The sequence below is a fragment of the Kalmanozyma brasiliensis genome (assembly GCF_000497045.1).
Source record: "Kalmanozyma brasiliensis GHG001 unplaced genomic scaffold PSEUBRA_SCAF3, whole genome shotgun sequence".
In the NCBI taxonomy this organism is placed as follows: Eukaryota; Fungi; Basidiomycota; class Ustilaginomycetes; order Ustilaginales; genus Kalmanozyma; species Kalmanozyma brasiliensis.
In genome coordinates, this window is record NW_015961970.1 from 1,777,742 (window position 1) to 1,795,694 (window position 17,953).

Genomic DNA, 17,953 nt, shown 5'->3' on the forward strand with positions numbered 1-17,953 from the left:
CCCGAAGAGCACTGACCATGTTTGCGAGCAAAGCGGCAAGGCTGCGCAAAGGAAAGGGAGGCGGATGTTTCCGCGAGGCTCTGGGCAGCAGCGAGCAAGCAGAGAAGGTGGAGGTAAAATCTCACTTTTGGCTTAGGTCGATCGTGAGACGCTTGCAGAGCTCGACTTCGCTTTCGTTGTCTGACAGCAATTCATGCCTGTGCTTGTGCGTTGACAGAAGGGTCTCGTGCAGGACGTCGGACAGAGCAGTCCGATGCCGACCCAAGCCTTGTGTGAAGCGATGGGGTGCAATGAGGCGATCAACAGGAGCAACAAACACAAAGGCGGCAGAACTCAAGATAGCCAGTCGAGAGAGCTTCGATTGGTTTCTAATTTCGAGCAAGTCTTCCTGATCGATATTTGATGCACCGTGCAACCGCAAAAACAGACACAGCGCGGGTCATGTGTTTGAGATGCGACTTGGCTGGCTCGAGCATTTTTGCGCAGGGCCTGCTGCAGTCAAGATCGACAAAGGACAGCGAGAGCAACAGCATCTCATCGGCTCTATCCGTCCGTTGTGTTTCTTCTTCCGCCACCACCACATTCATCTCATACCATCTCCTCCCTTCATTCATACACACACAGCAAAGTGAGTGCTCAAACGAGTCCGCGAGGTCAGCCTTGCTCCTCCGTCGTCATTTGTCACATCTTCCGCCTTGAGAGGTCCGACGACATCGCAGACGACTTACTCTGGACGAGTCGCTGGGACGAACGACGGCGAACAAGGAACGGGTCCGAACTCCAAATGCTAGATAATGTTGCTGACTATATGGCTCTGCTTTTCTTTTCCGTACCTCCCACAGAATGGGTGTTATCGACATTGTTCCCGCCGGTGTCGTCTCCGGAAAGGACGTCTACAAGGTCTTCGACTACGCTCGTGAGCACAAGTTTGCCATCCCCGCCTTCAACGTCACTGTAAGTATCAATTTGGTGGAGCGAGCGAAGTGATAGCGGACCCAAGAGCGCCGCTTTCCCTGAGCTGCGTTTTCGCGAGAAGTCCCTGATTTGTGAATGGCAGCTGACCTTCTTGCCTCTCATCTGCGACTCGTCTCGTTCCAATCTGCCGCAATCCCGCTAGTCCTCCTCGGTCGCCATCTCTGCTCTCGAGGCTGCCCGCGATGCCAAGTCGCCCCTGATCCTCCAGGTCTCCCAGGGTGGTGCCGCCAACTTTGCCGGCAAGGGTCTCTCCAACTCGAACCAGGAGGCTTCCATCATCGGTGCCAAGGCTGCCGCTCTCTTCATCCGAGCCGTCGCTCCCGCCTACGGTGTCCCCGTCATCATGCACTCGGACCACTGCGCCAAGAAGCTGCTTCCTTGGTTCGACGGCATGCTCGCCGCCGACGAGGAGTACTACAAGGAGCACAACGAGCCCCTCTTCTCGTCGCACATGCTTGACCTTTCTGAGGAGCCCAAGGAGGAGAACATCGAGACTTGCGTCAAGTACCTCAAGCGCATGGCCCCGCTCGGAATCTGGCTCGAGATGGAGATCGGTATCACTGGTGGTGAGGAGGACGGTGTCAACAACGAGGGTGTCGACAACGCCTCGCTCTACACCCAGCCCGAGGACATCTGGGACATCTACCGCCAGTTCTCCGAGATCACCCCCAACTTCTCCATTGCCGCCGGATTTGGTAACGTGCACGGTGTCTACAAGCCCGGAAACGTTTCGCTGCAGCCCGAGCTGCTCGGCAAGCACCAGGACTACGTCCGCGAGCAGATCAAGGCCGACAAGGAGAACCCGGTCTTCTTCGTCTTCCACGGCGGTTCCGGCTCCGAGAAGCACGAGATCACCACTGCCGTCAAGCACGGTGTGGTCAAGATGAACGTCGACACCGACACCCAGTGGGCTTACCTCCTCGGTATCCGCGACTACGTGCTCAACAAGAAGGACTACCTCATGAGCCAGGTCGGCAACCCCGATGGCGCCGACAAGCCCAACAAGAAGTTCTTCGACCCCCGTGTCTGGGTTCGTGAGGGTGAGAAGACCATGGCCACCCGCTGCAAGGAGGCCTTCACCGATCTCGGCTCCACCGGCAAGCTCTAAGCTGCGCGGCGTACGGCGTAGGAATGGATTCTCCTTTTGGGAAGCGGAAGTTCTCGCACACAGGTCATACACACACAAAATTTGACTATTTCGACATGCGTTCTCTGTGATTGCGCTGTGGAGCGTGTGGGGTATCCTGAGACAAACGAAGGTGAGTGCGCGCGCAACTACGCATCTGGACTCCAAAAGGTGCATCGGCCGGACGCATTGCCGGTGACGAGCCTACCTGGCCGAACAGGGTGCATGCACGTAACAGCCGGAACGGCCGTGACCAGGTTTTCGTCCCACAAAGTTCTGAGCAGTGTCCCGTCTGCGGCGTAGATTTCGGCTCTCCTCGTCATGCTGCCAATGGTGAAGTGAGGTTCTAGCAGCGGATTTTGGTTCCACTTGGCACGGAACATGGTGAGCCACTTGCCGGTTTGATTGTTGTGTGGAATGCGATTCGGTTCGGCAAGCACGTCTTCGGGTCGATCCGTCTTGATGGCCGGCGCGGCTTGTTCTTGCTTGATCGCTTCTTGCACTTCCTTTTCGGTTTTGAGCGGCGTTGCTGTCGAGAGCCACTTCATCAGACCGCCGTTGGGCGCCTCGTCAGCATCTTCCTTCTTGACCCCGGCGCCGCTCTTGCGCCCGCCCTTCGCAGCACCATTCGCCTTTGTCACCGTCGCTTTGCTCTTCAACCCATCATCCGAGTACAGCCAGCTCGGATCCATGTCCCACACCTTGACGACATCGTCGTAGCTGACTCCCACCAACTGGTCTCCCCTCGGGCTGAAATCCACCGACGTGCACGCCTGTCTCGCTTTGCTGGATGCAAACTGCGCCTTGGTTTGTGCGGCCTCCAAATCGTCCGCATCGACCCCCTTGTAGTTGTACGGCGCCTCGGCGGTCTGCTTGACGACGGATGCGAGGGCACGCACGTCGAACAGGCGCACATGCTGGTCGAGCGAGGCGGTGGCGATGCAGTGCGGTGCGAGACGGTTGACCGACATAGCCCCGATCTTCTTCTCGCACACCTGCCAGCGTCGGGTGTTGTTGCCCCTGCGCGTCTTTTCGCGGAGATCGATGTGGAGCAGACCGCCACGATGGTCGGCGATCCACAGCGAACGCTCGTCGAGCGAAGGATTGGGCGTGTCGATGTAAGCGCTTGGGTGGGTTTGCGGCGAGAGGACGTCGAAGATCGAGAGCAGCACGTCTTCTTCCCCTGCCCAGACTTCGTCTGATTTGCCGGAGGAAAGGTCGAGTTTGCGAACGGTGGAGTCGTACGAGCAGGAAAAGACAGAGTTGTGGTCGACCGGATCGAACTTGATGCATGTGACGGGACTGCGACCGTGCACCTGGAGCGTCCATGCCTTGCCTTCCGGGAAGGTCTCTCCGGCGTCTTGCTCCTCCTCATCGTCGTCGACTTCCTTCTTGACCCCGTTGCTGGTGGAGGACGAGGCGATGGGCGCAGCATCCCACACACCAATAAAGCCCTCCTTGTCGCCGACAAAGACCAGATCCTTGTCCATCGACGGGTGGTATGCCATCGAGTACACGCGCTTCGGCGTCACCTTGGCGACCGACTTGAGCGTCATCCTGTTCAGCACCTCTTCGAGCTCCGTCCTCTCCTGGCTTTGCGCTTCGTCCTCCTGCTTGCCACTTCTGCGCTTCTTCTCCTGCTTGATATCGACCAGCTCGGCAGCCTGCGCCTTGTTCGCCGCCAATCCGTTTAGTGTCGCCTCGAGTGCTGCGATGGCCTCCTCCTCCAGCTCGCCCCCCGTCATCCCCGATAGATCAAACTGGCCGTGTCTCGCCCTCTTGGCCGCCTCGGCCACCTTGCGTGCCTCCTCGGCCTCCTCCTCGTACTTGCGCTTGAGGGTCTCCGAGTCGGCTTCGTGGCCGGCCAGCCGCGCGGACGAACGACTGGGCATGATGCGCGTCGGCGTCACATCCGCCTTCTTCTTGGGCGTGGTCGGCTTCTTTTTGGGCTTGGTGGGCGTGGTGCGTTTGGGAGAGGGGCCGCCGATGGCAGAGGAACCCCCCATGACACCAAGCTCCTTCATGAGCCGCTCATTCTCCTTGATGTTCTTGAGACGTTCCTGCTCGTAATCGTTGGACTCGTTCATGCTAGGCTGGCGGTGTTGGTGTTGAGCTGCGGGTGAGGATGGAGAGGATGGGAAGGTTGGCAGAGTTGGACGTGCGGATGCCGTAAGACACCTCGGCGGCTACACGAGAGGGTGTTGGTTTCTTCCTGAAAATGAATTTTCTGAGGCGCAGGAGCGTGTCGAGTCGGGTGAACGCGTTTATGACGATGCACCGATGGACGCAGGCTCGTGCGTTGGCGACAAGGTGGAGGATTGACGGTGATTTTCTTGTAAGATGTGAAATCGCAGAGCCTATCTATGGATGCAAGGCTGCTGCAGCTGCTGACTGTTGAGCACTGCAAGACAAAGGCGATGTAGCTACTTGGTGCGCCCTTTCACAGACACGTTTGCTATCAGACCCTCTTCTCATCCACTCGACCGCTCCCTTCCGGACCCCATCTCGGATCACATCCAACTCAACCGTCGACGACCACTCGAGGCAAGGCGTTCCTCGCTCCCAACCCCCCTCAACGACGCATACAAGCTGCCAGCAGATGATGCCATTGTAGACGATCACGACGAGGACCTCCATCAAGCAAGCTGTCTTGTAGCAACATGCTGCCCCTTCTGCGCAGCAGATTGGCGTTGGCGCCCAACAGCCGCTTTTCTCACCATTTGGCATCAAGAGGAAGCGTTGTGGACTCTTTCCGTTCCTCAACTTGGACCTCCCGGCACCTCAGCTGCAACCACGAGAAGGCTTTTGTATCCATCGCCCGCCAGGCTGATCGTCCTAACCAACCTCTCCATGCATCGTCACGGTCCCTTCGCGTGCTTCCAAAGCCGAAGCAGCTTGCAAACATCCGCAACTTCACCTCGACCTCCGGCAGAGCAGGCCAATCACACTCGTACTCGGACTCGCGGATCGGACGGATTACTTCGATAGCCATCGCTGGTCTGGGAACTGCGCTCGTTCTAGACTACTATCTTGCGCAGAGTCCACTGCAGGCTGAGCCTGAGACCCAGCCCAAACCGCAAACCCAGACGCAACCACAGCATGGTGACTTCGCGCCTCCCGTACCAGAAGAAGATGATGAAGACCTCCATCGACGTAATATCATAGTTCGAGCTTTCATCAAGGTCGGCAATGTCATCCATGCCTTGATCATCGAGCCCATCGGCACAACACGCCGTTTCCTCTACCTCTGCATCCTCTTCCTCCCCGTCATCTTCACCGCTCCGATGCTGCTCATCGGCAGCAGGAGAGAAAAGGGCAGAATGCGAGGCCGAAAGGTGCGCAAGGACGAAGAGGGCGATCGTTGGGGCGCCATCTGGTGGTACTCGTTTTTGGTCAAGCAGATGGAACGCGCCGGTCCCACCTTCATCAAACTCGCTCAATGGGCAGGAAGCCGTCAGGATCTCTTCCCCGACGAGCTCTGCCAGCGTCTCGGTCGACTCCACTCCAACGGCAAACCCCACTCGTTCCGCTACACCAAGCGCGTCATCGAGCGAATCTTCCAGCGCAAATTCGACGAGATCTTTGAGCACTTTGGTCACGAGCCCATGGGGATCGGAGCGGTCGCGCAGGTGTACAAAGCGACGCTCAAACATGATCTGCTGCCACCTGGATACAAGCGAGCCAAGAAGGAGGCCACCAAAGGCGAAGCCCAGCAGAAGCTCTCCAAGACGCTCGCGCTGTCGTACGAAGAAGACGTCGCGCCTCCTCAGATCCCCACCAACAGCGTCGCCATCAAAATCCTGCATCCTCGCGTCGAGAAGACCATCGCACGAGACATCAAGATCATGCGCTTCTTTGCCAAACTCATCAACCTCATTCCCGGTGCCGAATGGCTCTCGTTCCCCGAGGAAGTCGACGTGTTCTCTGAAATGATGTTCTCGCAGCTCGACCTGCGCAACGAAGCGAACAACCTCAGCCGGTTCGAGGAGAATTTCGCCCGTCGTCGATCGGCCATCTCCTTCCCACGCCCTCTCACGCAGTTCAGCACCAAGCAAGTCCTCATCGAGGAGTACGAAGATGCTCTGCCCCTCAAACACTTCCTGCAGATGGGTGGGGCCAAATTCGACCACCGCATCGCCAACCTGGGTCTGGATGCCTTCCTCAACATGCTGCTCATCGACAACTTTACCCACGCCGACCTGCATCCCGGAAACATCATGATCAAGTTCTACAAGCCTTCCACCGAGTCTCTCCTCTCGGACCTGTTTGCGCGGATCCTCAGCAAGTTCGACAGCGACTACGCACCGGGGCATCGCAAAGCGCCTCTGACACCGGACGAGCAGGTGGACCAGAGCATTGTCGACCGTCTTCGTCCCTTGCGCCACGACCAGGATGCCTGGCTGGACGAGCTCGACCGGCTCGACGCGCAAGGCTACCAGCCCGAGATTGTACTCCTCGACGCCGGTCTCACGGTCGAGCTGACCCCGCTGAACAGGCGCAACTTCCTCGACCTCTTCTCTGCAGTCGCGCAGTTCGACGGCGCCCTGGCGGGACATCTCATGGTCGAACGCTGTCGCTCACCCGAACTCGTCGTCGACCAGGAGCAGTTCGCCATGAAGATGCAGGACCTCGTACTCAGCGTCAAGTCCAAAACGTTCAGCTTGGCCAAGATCAAGATCTCGGACGTGCTGAACAAGGTGCTCATGGCGGTGCGGGATCACCATGTCAAGATGGAGGCCGATTTCGTCAACACGGTCATCTCGATCCTGTTGCTGGAAGGAATTGGGAGACAGCTCGATCCGGACATGGATTTGTTCAAGTCGGCGCTGCCGATCTTGAGGCATCTGGGTAGGGAGCTGCAGCACCAGGAGGGTGGGGGCATGCACGTGCCCAAGAAGGAGGAGATCAAGAGGGCGTTGCCGATGTTGAAGGTGTGGTTGTACATGGAGATGCGCGGACTGGCGAGCGCGTTCACCGATGCCAAGGTGAGCACCGTCGATGCGTTTATGCGGTACGGATGGCATTCCGAGTGACGGAAATGGAATGGAAAGCTCAATCCCTAGGAGTCAGACATGTGTGAGAATGTGGATTGTGTTTGGCAAAGTGAGAGATCAAGTGGTTGTTGGATCACCGACAGCCCAACCCGTCCGCAAGGCTTCTTCCACCGCCGTCTTGACTCTTTCCCTCAACACCTCCTCGTCCACCTTCTCCCGCGTCCTGCCCACAAAGCACCAGTTCTTCGTACTCGGGATTCGAAGCGGATCCAGCTCGACCTTCCACGCGAACCTCTCCTGGATCCTCCTCACGTACGCCAGGTACTGCTCGTTGCGCGACACATCTCCGCGCAACGTCAGGTCGAAATTCCTGCTCCCATCCAGCGCGTAGTAGCAGCAGGGCAAATTGATGAATCCTTGTGCTCCACAGTGGGTCGCCAAGACGGGAATCCATGGTGTCAACTGATCGGCGTGGTTGCCCAACAACCATGCGCCTTTCCACTGCTCCGCTGACTCGGTGAGCAGTGAACTTGGGTTGAAGTTCCATTCTTCCAGTCGTGCGCCTTGAGCGGTGAAGTTCGCCCAGCTCTTTCTCTTTCTCAAATCCAATCCTATCCCTTGGAAACCTTCGCGCATCAGAATATACGTCAGCAACCCATTGCCACACCCTACATCGACAAACCTCACCTTGCCCTTCCACCCTTCCTCCCCACCATAGTGGAGAGACCACAACCCAATCAAAAACGCAGCAATGCCCATCTCTTCAAACACGTGCTTGCGCGGATCCGTCGCTTCCGCCCATCCCGCGATAAGCTCACCAGCATAGCGCACCTTGAGCGCGAGGTAGGTGTCCTGGTAGAGCGTGCGCGGGACGAGCGTATCGTGATGGACGCGTTTGGTGTAGTCGTGCCGATGGCCCCAGGTGTGCATGTGAAGGGTGGTTAAGAGGGAGTGGGCGACGCGGGTGAGGCGGTGGGTTGGGGAGAAGGCGGGGGGTGAGGGGGAAAAGGGGATGAGAGAGATGCTGAGCGTGCCGAAGGTCGGTTCGCCATCGTTGGAGTCGGTCGGGAGAGGGGTGGGGTGGGACGAGGGGTGGAAGTGAAAGGCTAACGCGCGCACTTTGGGATGGTAGAACGGAATCAGCGCTTCGTTGGATGGCGGTTGACCCCGGAGCGTGTTGCTGTCGGAAAGCCCTATCTTGGCGTGCGACGTGTCTCCAATCAATGGCGTATAGACGATCACCGCCTCCACCGGCTCATCCTCGTGCTCCTCATCGAGCGAGTAGCGGTAGAACAACGAGCAGTCCTGCTCCATCCTCCAGTCTAGATTGGGTCTTCGCGGAACGAGCTCTCGGCGTATTGTCCATTGCTTCTTCCAGCCCTTTCCCCTCAAAGTTGCTGTGGAAGCGTCCTCATTGGTTTCGGCGACAATGCCGGCGCGAAGGATGTTGCTCGATGTGCGCTCGGGATGCCGTATGAGCGACTGCATGACGTGTAGCCAGCTTTCGATGGGCGCGTGGGCCGGGGCGCTGATGATCGACACCCAGTCCTCGCCCTCCTCGTGAGTGGATAGCGGAGTGAGACCGGACAGCTCGTATGGGACGTACTCCTCATCATCCTTGCTGCGGGAGGAGGACGGTCGGGTGCGAACCTCGGCCGACGGATAGGTGAGGACGAGCTTGGGCCGTGGTGGCAGCTGCTGGTGCTGGACCGTCGTGCGGGTTGGCGCGGTACTGCTGCTACCTGCGACCGGGCTGACGTCGCTCTCGATGCCCGACATCGTTCTTCGCTATCGTCGTTGCGCCGATTCGTATGAGGCAATGGTGGTGGCTAGGTTCTTCTAAAGCTCGCCAAAATCTCGGCGACTTTTGACGCTGGACCCTGAAGCCTCCCCGATCCGTCTCTACACCTCATCGGGACGAGCAAAAAAGTTCTCTTTCCCTCCACCACCATCGTCTCTCTCATCACCACATCTTTCTTTGCGCCAGAAATGTTCGGAGGAGCCCCCCGTCAACCCTCGCCGCAAGAGGCGGCCGCTGCCAAGCTCGCAGCTCGTCAAACGCTCAGAACCACCGGACTGTATGCTGCTGGTTTGTGGTTTGGTAAGCAGCCCCTTCCGTTTACTGCCAGGCATTTTGGTCTGCTTGTCGATGAAAGAGACGGTCTAGATGGTGAAGAGCGAATGCTGACGACAGTTCCGTGATACGATACAGCTCCCATCGCGTACTACATGGTCAACGAGATGCTTGGTCGACACATCGCTTGAACGCACCAAGCAGCAAACTGGGACAGCGACACGGAGGGGTCTCGTTGAAAATGGATCATCACATCAAGTCTTCGAGCCTTCGATGAACATCTTTGTCACTCTCAAACTTTCCTCACTGCTAGCGTACAACATCTGCGACATCACTCAGTCAAAAAGCACGCTGATCAAGAGACTCCACCCGCATGTGCCATTTGGGCTGCTCCTGTTCGAATGACACGGCCTCTTCCAAGCCTATCCAGCTCAGCGCTCGCACTCACACAACCCAACCTTGTCAAAACGTGAAACCGTATCATTGCTTGAACTTCGCGATCAACTCCTACATCCCTTACTCCTCCTCCTCATCCTCCTCCTCCGCCTCGGCATTCTTCCTACTGATCTCATCCACAAACTCCTTGGCCCGCTTGAGCACCCTCGCCTGGCTCTTGCCATCCCCTTCCCTCTTCTCGTACTCCAACCACTTTTTGAGCAGACTCTTGCCCTTCTTGGCGGTCAACTTGAGCGTCATGGTTCTCTCGAAGAGCCCGCGCACCTGCTGCTGATTGTCCCCCAGTCGACTCTCCTGATCGATGTACTGCCACCACAGATCCAACCTCTTCGGGAAGCTATCCACCAGACCTTCAAAGATCGTCCTTCCGCGTTCGGGATCGCCGAGCTTGAACTCGTTAATTGCGAACGCAGTGATCGTCCTTGTATGTTCCCTCTTGGGCACTGCCTGCATTGCCCTGGGCAACAGCGCTCGTGCCGCATCCGGCTGATCCGTCCTGAGATAAAACCGCGCGTATTCAACCCAGAACTCGGACAACACGGAATACTTTCCCTTCGCCTTCCCAAACAACTCCTCCGCCCCCTCAACCTTCCCACTCCCCTCAAGGATACCAATGGCCTTGAGATACATGGTGAACCCGTCATTCGCCTGGACCGCCTCGCGGAAGGTCGCATCAAACTCCTCCACCGTGCCGTAGGTGTTTTCGAGATTGAGCAGGGCAATCCAAACGTTTTGACGCTCTTGGTCTTCGCGATAGTTGATCACTTTGAGCGCGCGGCGGGCGATGGTGCGCGCTTGGGCGACGTCCGAGAGTTGAAGGGCGAACGACATGAATTGGATCCACAGGAAAGACGAGTTGGGCGACGAGAGGAGGAGACGTTCGAAGTCGGTCGAGGAGGTGGGGGTCTTGGTGGCCAGGTCGGCGGTGAGGTCCTCTTCGAGCGTCTTGCGGGATTTTGGGGGCTTTTGCTTGCGCGCGGCGGTCTTGGCAGCAGCAGCGGTAGAGGTGTCCGAGTCGGAATCCGAGTCGGACGAGGACAGGTCCGAGGCGGCATCGTCGTCGTTGGCACCGGCCGACCAGGAGAAGCCGCCCGAGAGAGCGAGCGAGGGAACGCCCGACTTGGTCGGTTGCGAAGGCGCGTCGTCGTCGGAGGCATCGCTGTCCTCGTCCATCTCGACAAAATCATCCTCTTCGTCGTCGTCATCGCTGTCCTCCTCATCGTCCTTCTCTTCAGAGTCGGCATCGACCATCTCCTCGTCCTCTTCTTCGTCCTCCTCCTCATCGCTGCTGTCCTCGAAATCAGCAGCGTCAAAGTAAGACGCCTTCAACCCGAAACTAATCTTCCTCTTCTCGGCGTTGACCCTCAGCACCACCGCACGGACCTTGTCGCCCACCCTGAACGCCTTGAGCGCCTCGCCCGCATCTCCGTCGCTCAACTCGTTCATGTGCGCGAGCCCCGACACATTCGTCCCCTCAACCTGGACGAAAACGCCAAAGTCGATCACGTTCTTGATCCAACCCTTGACTTTTTCGCCCACCTTGAAGTCGGTCAACCTCTTCTTCTTGTCGCCGTCATCCACCCGCTCGGCCCGGGGCTTGATGGCTCCCGGCGTCGACTTGAGCGACATCTCCACCTCATTAGACGCAGAGTTGACGTCCATGATCGTGCCCGAGACGAGCTGACCGACAGTGAAGCGGGATTTCCAATCGCGGGTAAAGTCGTCGAAGAGCTCGCGCACCTGGATGCGCGCATCGATCTTGCGCCCAATGGTCACGAAAAGACCAACGTTGGTGATGGCTTTGACGAAGCCGCGGACTTTCTGGTTCTTGGACAGGTCGGTGATGTTGGTGATCTCCGGGTCGACGACTTCGGTCGAAGAAGGGGAGATGCGGGAGGGACGCGTGGAGATGACGGCGCTCTTGCCGTTGGGCTTGAGCGACACGACATAGCAGGGCACCGTCTGGCCGGGAGTGGGGAGGGTGACGGCGGAGGAAAAGTCGTCCGCGGTGTCGGTGATGTGGAGCGTAGCACGGGTGGCCGTGCCGAGAGCGACGATGCAGTCGAGGTACTTGTCGTTCTTCTGGATGACACGACCTTGGACGACGGCGCCTTGCTTGACCTGACCCGACGTGACACCGTTGGCCCCTTCGTCGGCGCTCTTGCTGGTGCGCACCTTGTCGGCGACGATTACGATGCCCTTGCCCGGGTTCTTGACCGATACGACGAGGTCCTCGATCTCCTGGTCCTCCTCGAGACTCTCGAGCAGAGCTTCCGACGTCATACCTCGGATGGAAGCCAACACGGACAGCGAGAGCAGCGCACGCACACCAGAAGGCACGAGCGTCAGCACCACCACCTCCTTGTGCACCGCAGCCACTTTGCCCGTCACCTTCTCGCCCACCTCGACCGCGTCCACGTTGAGCTTGGCGAGATATTCGGGCGAAGCCTGCTTGATGCTACCTACGAGCTTCTGATTCTCGTAGTCGACCTCGGTGATCCTCATCTTGACCACCTTGCCCTCCGTGAATCCGCTCTTGACATCGTTGAAGTCGTCCTCGCTGACCTCCCTGCCGGGCACGAGCGCCTTGAGCCCACCGAACAGGCTCACAATGAGCGAGTTGGTCTGCACCCTGAACACGGTTGCATTTGTCACCACACCGACGCGCGCATCCTGCATTGACGCAACAATCGGCAGATCCGACTTGACGAGCGACTTCTTGAGCGTCAGAACGATGCGGTTGCGATTCGGGTCGACGTCCATCACGCGCGCTTTCACCTGGAGTCCAGGCTTGAACCGCTTCTCGGGCTGGGTCAGCTTGACGTCGGCAAAGTGATGCGAAAAGACGACGCCGTCGACGTGACCCTGCAGCTGCAAGAAGATGGCGTGCGGCAGGTCGAGCTTGACGATGCTCGCGTTGACGATCTCGCCAACCTCGACTTCGGAGACGCGCATGAACTTGCGCTCGAGGACCGAGGGCTTGAGGGAGAGCTGGAGGGTGCGGTCGGTGGGAGAGTGGCCTACGACGCGAGCCTTGTGGGTAGTGCCCTTGCTGAAGGGACCGGAGGAGGGCGGGAGCGAGACGACGTGGTCATCCGAGACTTGGGAAATGTGGACGAAACCGCGCAGGTCGGTGCCCTGGATCGAGACGATGAGTCCCCAGTCGTTGATGGTCTGCACGACGGTGGCCTTGAGGGCAGCGCCGATGGGATAGGCGTGCTGGAGCAGCTGCTTGTCTTTCGCGACGGGAGCCTCGAGAGCAAGAACATGCGGTGCCAACGAGAGACCGAACTTGCGCTCGTGGTCCGGGTTGTCACCCTGCAAAGCGGTCGAGGGCGGACTGAGCAGGTCCCAAAGCACACGTGCAACGTGCTTGGAGCCCTCCTTGTAAATGTCTGGGATGTCCTTGCCTTCCGGCAACTCCGGCAGGTGGAAGCGATCGATGGTGGCATCGAACATGCCAAAGAGCTTGACGTTGAGACCAGTGGGGAGCGCAGCGGTGACGAGCACCTTGGTCAGCGTGCCAGGGAGGATGGCGGTGATGCTGGGAGCGTGCTTGATCGGACTGGTGGTGACTGTCTTGGGGTCGAGCGTCGCCTCAAAGCTGCGCTTGTTCTCGGGTATCGACTTGATCTTGGCAAAGACGACGCTGCCGACGTGGAGCGACTTGCCATTTTTGCCCGCGTTGAAGCTGGCGGGGAGCTTGGCAGCCTCGCTGAAGGGAACAAAGCCGCCGAACTCGGAGATGCCAGTGTCGAGCATGTAGCCGTGGTCCTCGATGCTCGAGATGGCGGCGGTGAGGGTGGCGCCGGCGTCGAGATCAGAGGTGGCCATACCGGTGTTGACGAGGTGAGGTGCCAGGGAAAGCTCTACACGACGCGACTCCTTCTCGTATTCGCCGCCTTCACGAGTCGGTCGACCCTTGGCAACGTCGCTGCCGCGGACCTGGACAACGCTGGCGACGAGCCACTGACCAATATGGAAAAGGTCACGCAGCTCGGGGACCTTCTTGACATTCTTGCTCGAGGAGCCGTTCGCCCCTGCATCCTCCTCGTCGCTGTCCTCGTCCATGCTGTCATCCTGCTCGCTATCGTCCTCAGCGCTCGCATCAGCGGCAGCTTGAAGACGTTGCGTGAACTGTGGGCTGATCTGTGTGACGGGGATGTGACCGAGCATCTGGTTGGGCAGCGAGACGACCACAGCCAATGGGTGAATGGCCAAGACCGAGCAGAGCAGCCTCGAGCCGGGGATGAGACGCTTGTAGTTGATGTGCTCGATACGGTTGTGATCCTTCTTCTCGTATGTCTTTGTCGGTGCAGCGGAAGTAGCGGGGCCGCGCTTTTTCTTGGCATCGTTGCGCTTGTCGCGGTTGAGCTTCTGTTTCATCTTGATGCGCTTTGCTTCGGCCTGTTCGTCCTTGGCATCCTTGAAGAGCAACTCGTTGGCGGCTGATTCGGAGCGAGCCTCGCGCTTTGCTTCTCGGAACTCGAGAGGTGTCAAGCCAGAGCTCCCACCACGAGGAAAGTCGACTTCCTGCGCCGAGAGGAGCGAAGTAGAAGGGGCCGCCGAAGTCGAAGCAGCGGCGGCGCTCTTTGTCTTTTTGGTAGCCTTGAACTTGGAGGAGCTAGCCGCCGAAGAGGCAGCCGCATCCTCTGCTGGCCTAGATCGCTTGAGTCCAGGCATGATGCTGTTCGCTGTTGATGGTGTTGAACAGCAAAAAACAGTGGCAATGACAAGGAACAGGAAGAAACGCTCTCTGCTGAGAAGCTTCAGAAAAGTCACAGCAAAAGACAAATTTTTGGCTCAGAAGCAGCAGCCAAAAAGAAAAATTCATCGGGAAACGGAGACGATTTCCACAGCTCAGGCAGAAAAGCGACTTAACAACATTCGAAAAAGCCAGGCTGCATGCATGGTCCGCCCTGGCTCGGCTCTCAACCCACAAGGTCACAGCTTTGGACGCCTTCTTCGGACTCTAGGTCTGAAGGCTTGCCGTCAACATAGCTCACGGCCTGCAGTCTCGCTTGCTTGTGGAAATATCATCTTGAGTCTTCGAAGAGCCAATGGCGGCCAGTCGAGAGCTGATATCTTTGCAGAGAAATCGCCGGCAAATCAACCGAAAAGACCGCCGAAATTGACGATGACCGGATCGGTGTATAACCGCCCTATCACACGAGTCCGGCGACCTTCATACCCTTCTTCCTACTGTACCACCAAATCATACACCAAGATGGCGCCGTCTAATCCCAGCGTCGACGAGCGCTCCTCGCTCATATCCTCGCAACAAGGCGACTCTCAACGGACAGACTATCGGTCCACATCGAACCACCACGATGACCACCAACAAGACGCCGATGCGGTCCCAGAGGGCCAAGACGAGGACCACGTCAAGGTCATGCCACCCATGCGTACGCTCGCTCCACTCCTCGCCGCGGTATGGGTCCCCGTATTTGTCGCTAGCATGGACGGCACCGTCACCGCAACGCTCATCTCGAGCATCAGCAGCTCGTTCAACGCTTCCGAACAGGCGCAGTGGCTTGGTTCGGCGTATCTTCTCTCGGTCGCCTGCTTCACCCCTCTCTACGGCCGTTTGGCCGACATTGTGGGTCGACGCAATTGCATGTTCATCGCACTCACCTTCTTCACTGTCGGTACGGGGCTGTGCGGCATGTCGACGTCGATGAACATGCTCATCTTTGCGCGAGCGTTGGCGGGAGTCGGCGGCGGCGGCCTCACCACCAACACCAGCATCATCCTTTCGGACGTCGTCCCTCTCAAGCAGAGGGGACTGCTGCAAGGGTTGACGAACATCATCTTTGGTCTCGGCTCGGGTCTCGGTGGTCCCATTGGAGGCTGGATGAACGACACGATTGGCTGGCGACGAGCCTTCCTCCTCCAAATCCCTCTCTTGCTGGCGGACTACCTCCTTGCGTTCTGGTTTGTACGTGTCAAGACGCCGAATCGCCTCGCCCAGCAGTCCACCTGGGACAAGCTGCGCTCCATCGACTTTGCCGGTGCCTTTTCGCTCGTCCTGGGTCTCTCAAGCACGCTCATCTCGCTCAGTCTGGTCAGCGCCAACGACGTGCCTCTCTCGCACCCCTCGGTCTGGGGTGGGTTCCTCTTCGGTTTTGCGAGCATCAGCTTCTTCTTCTACGCCGAAGCCAGGATCGCCCGGACACCCATTCTGCCGCTCCGCCTCATCACGCAGCGCTCCGGGGCAGCGGTGGCATTCGCCAACTTCTGTCTATCGATTGTGTCGTTCGGCACGCTCTACCACTTCCCCCTCTACTTCCAGGCGGTCAAGCTCGAGACGCCCTCGATGGCCGGCCTGCACCTCATCCCGAACAGCATCGCGCTCAGTGTCGGTTCGGTCCTTGCCGGAGTGATCATGCGCAGCTCTGGACGGTATTATCGATACAACCTGATCAATAGCATGATCATCACTGTGTCGATTGGATGCGTTGCGATGTTCACGCGGAACAGCTCGGAGGCGTTCACCTATGCTGCTATCGTACCGCACGGATTCGGTACCGCGGGCGTGCTAACCTGCACCTTGATCGCACTGATCAACTCGGTTCCGCGCTCAGATGTTGCAGTGGCAACAAGCATGTCGTATATGGCTCGCAACACGGGGCAGATCCTGGGTGTCTCGGGAGGAGGAACCCTGCTCCAGGCGCTGCTCAAGAAACAGCTCCGACAGAGGATCACAGGGAAGGACGCGGATAGGATCATCTCCGAGATTCGACACAAGAGCTCGATCGTGCCCGAGTTGCCAAAGGAGCTGCAGGAGGCTGCGATCGAGTCGTATGCCTTTGCGTTGCGGTGGGTGTTTGTGTGCATTGCGGTGGTCAGTGTAGGCACGGTGGTCGGGTGCGCGTTCATAGAGGATAAGGAGCTGCCAAACTACGAGAATGCAAAGCCGTCGTCGGACGAGGAGGGAGAGACGTCGAATTAGACAAGCATAGCAGACGCGCAATAGAGCATGTTCCATCACGACCCATCGTCCGTCAGCTGAGTTGAAGAGTACTGTATACGTCTCCCAAGCGTAGGGTGTGTGCGAAGATGAGGGTCCCACTCTACGCGAGCGCGACTCGAAAAGCCCCACCGCGGGGGCGAAATGTGTTAATTTGGTGTTGTTTCAGATATCTCGTTGCCCTGATCACTTTCGACCATCTTCTGGACTGCTTCACCTCAGCCAACTGCCTCGTCAATCGACTGTGCAACTTCTGCACACACCACTAAGGATGCAGCAGAATGCTGAAGCAAGCACGAGCCGTGGCGCGGCTCAGTCACCGCCTACCGCTGACACGAAGCCGAAACGCTCCCGGCGGATCTACGATGTCGATGGTAAGACTTTCCCTCTCACCCTACCATATCGTCCTCTCACCAAACCACTAACACCACTCCGTTCACCTCTCTGCAGATCGCACCACCAAAACCGACGTAGGCTCCTCACCCGGCACGCAATGGACGCTCTCCTCCTACAAACCCGGCTCTGGCGTGTCCGAACTCCGTTCTCCCGATCTCACCAAACTCTGGCAATCGGACGGCAACCAACCGCATCTGATCAACATCCAATTCGCCCGTCGCACCTGCGTCACCCACCTCTCGATCTACCTCGATGTCAAGCAGGACGACTCGTACACTCCGACCAAGATTGCCGTTCGAGCGGGGACGAATTACCACGATCTGACGCTGGTGAGGCAAAGAACGTTTGATACGCCGCAAGGATGGAAGCACTTTAGCATGACAATAGGCAGCGTGGATGCGAGTGTCAATGAGGAGGATGAGGACGGACAGGAAGGGGAAGAGGCCAAGGGAGAGGATGGGGAGGATGAGGACGAGGAGGATGGTGGAGATGGGATCCGGGTGTGGTTGATCCAGGTGTGTATCCTGGCTAACCATTTGAATGGCAAAGACACGCATATTCGTCGGCTCGTTGTGTTTGGGCCCAAGACGAACGGTGCACCTGCTGGGGGGGATGCAGGGACGAAACGTGCGCCTACGAACGGGTTGACGTATGCCATGCCGCCAACGAAGACTCGAACAGCACTCTCATCCAGTGGCAACGGTCAGGATGTCACGCTGGCTCAGCTGCTCTCAATACAGTCTGCGGCGAGAGAAGGGGAGGCAGCACAAGGCGAAGATGAAGAAGGCGCAATCGGCGGTCCTGCGCGGAGGTCTGCGCTCAACCTGTTCGGCAACATACGGTGAAGGCTGCAGCCCGGTTGACGGCGAATTTGCAACACTACCCACACAACACGTCGACGATGGTTCGAGTGCCATCTCCAAATGCGATCGCATCATTATGGCGGCTCTTCGTGGTAATGG

General features: G+C 58.2%; 7 protein-coding genes across 7 annotated transcripts; 4 read left to right on the forward strand and 3 right to left on the reverse strand.

The window, feature by feature from the left end:
• Positions 1-843: 843 nt before the first annotated feature.
• PSEUBRA_004520 (Ketose-bisphosphate aldolase, class-II) lies at positions 844-2,083 on the forward strand (the record flags this gene model as incomplete). The annotated part of the gene is made up of 2 exons (XM_016438028.1): positions 844-954; positions 1,118-2,083. The coding sequence occupies 2 exons, from the start codon at positions 844-846 to the stop codon at positions 2,081-2,083; spliced, it is 1,077 nt and encodes a 358-aa protein (XP_016291597.1).
• A 167-nt stretch (positions 2,084-2,250) lies between these two features.
• On the reverse strand, positions 2,251-4,188 carry PSEUBRA_004521 (WD40 repeat; the record flags this gene model as incomplete). The annotated part of the gene is made up of 1 exon (XM_059465320.1): positions 2,251-4,188. One exon carries the CDS (start codon positions 4,186-4,188, stop codon positions 2,251-2,253), a length of 1,938 nt encoding a protein of 645 aa, XP_059321528.1.
• A 573-nt stretch (positions 4,189-4,761) lies between these two features.
• PSEUBRA_004522 (UbiB domain protein) lies at positions 4,762-7,134 on the forward strand (the record flags this gene model as incomplete). Its single annotated transcript, XM_016438033.2, has 1 exon — positions 4,762-7,134. One exon carries the CDS (start codon positions 4,762-4,764, stop codon positions 7,132-7,134), a length of 2,373 nt encoding a protein of 790 aa, XP_016291598.2.
• A 78-nt stretch (positions 7,135-7,212) lies between these two features.
• Positions 7,213-8,874, reverse strand: PSEUBRA_004523 (tRNA (uracil-O(2)-)-methyltransferase; the record flags this gene model as incomplete). The annotated part of the gene is made up of 1 exon (XM_016438048.1): positions 7,213-8,874. One exon carries the CDS (start codon positions 8,872-8,874, stop codon positions 7,213-7,215), a length of 1,662 nt encoding a protein of 553 aa, XP_016291599.1.
• Positions 8,875-9,685: 811 nt separating this feature from the next.
• On the reverse strand, positions 9,686-14,308 carry PSEUBRA_004524 (Suppressor of forked; the record flags this gene model as incomplete). Its single annotated transcript, XM_016438079.1, has 1 exon — positions 9,686-14,308. The coding sequence occupies one exon, from the start codon at positions 14,306-14,308 to the stop codon at positions 9,686-9,688; it is 4,623 nt and encodes a 1,540-aa protein (XP_016291600.1).
• Positions 14,309-14,852: 544 nt separating this feature from the next.
• On the forward strand, positions 14,853-16,577 carry PSEUBRA_004525 (Major facilitator superfamily; the record flags this gene model as incomplete). Its single annotated transcript, XM_016438075.1, has 1 exon — positions 14,853-16,577. One exon carries the CDS (start codon positions 14,853-14,855, stop codon positions 16,575-16,577), a length of 1,725 nt encoding a protein of 574 aa, XP_016291601.1.
• Positions 16,578-16,866: 289 nt separating this feature from the next.
• On the forward strand, positions 16,867-17,836 carry PSEUBRA_004526 (Anaphase-promoting complex, subunit 10/DOC domain protein; the record flags this gene model as incomplete). The annotated part of the gene is made up of 2 exons (XM_016438077.1): positions 16,867-16,969; positions 17,046-17,836. 2 exons carry the CDS (start codon positions 16,867-16,869, stop codon positions 17,834-17,836), a joined length of 894 nt encoding a protein of 297 aa, XP_016291602.1.
• Positions 17,837-17,953: the final 117 nt, after the last annotated feature.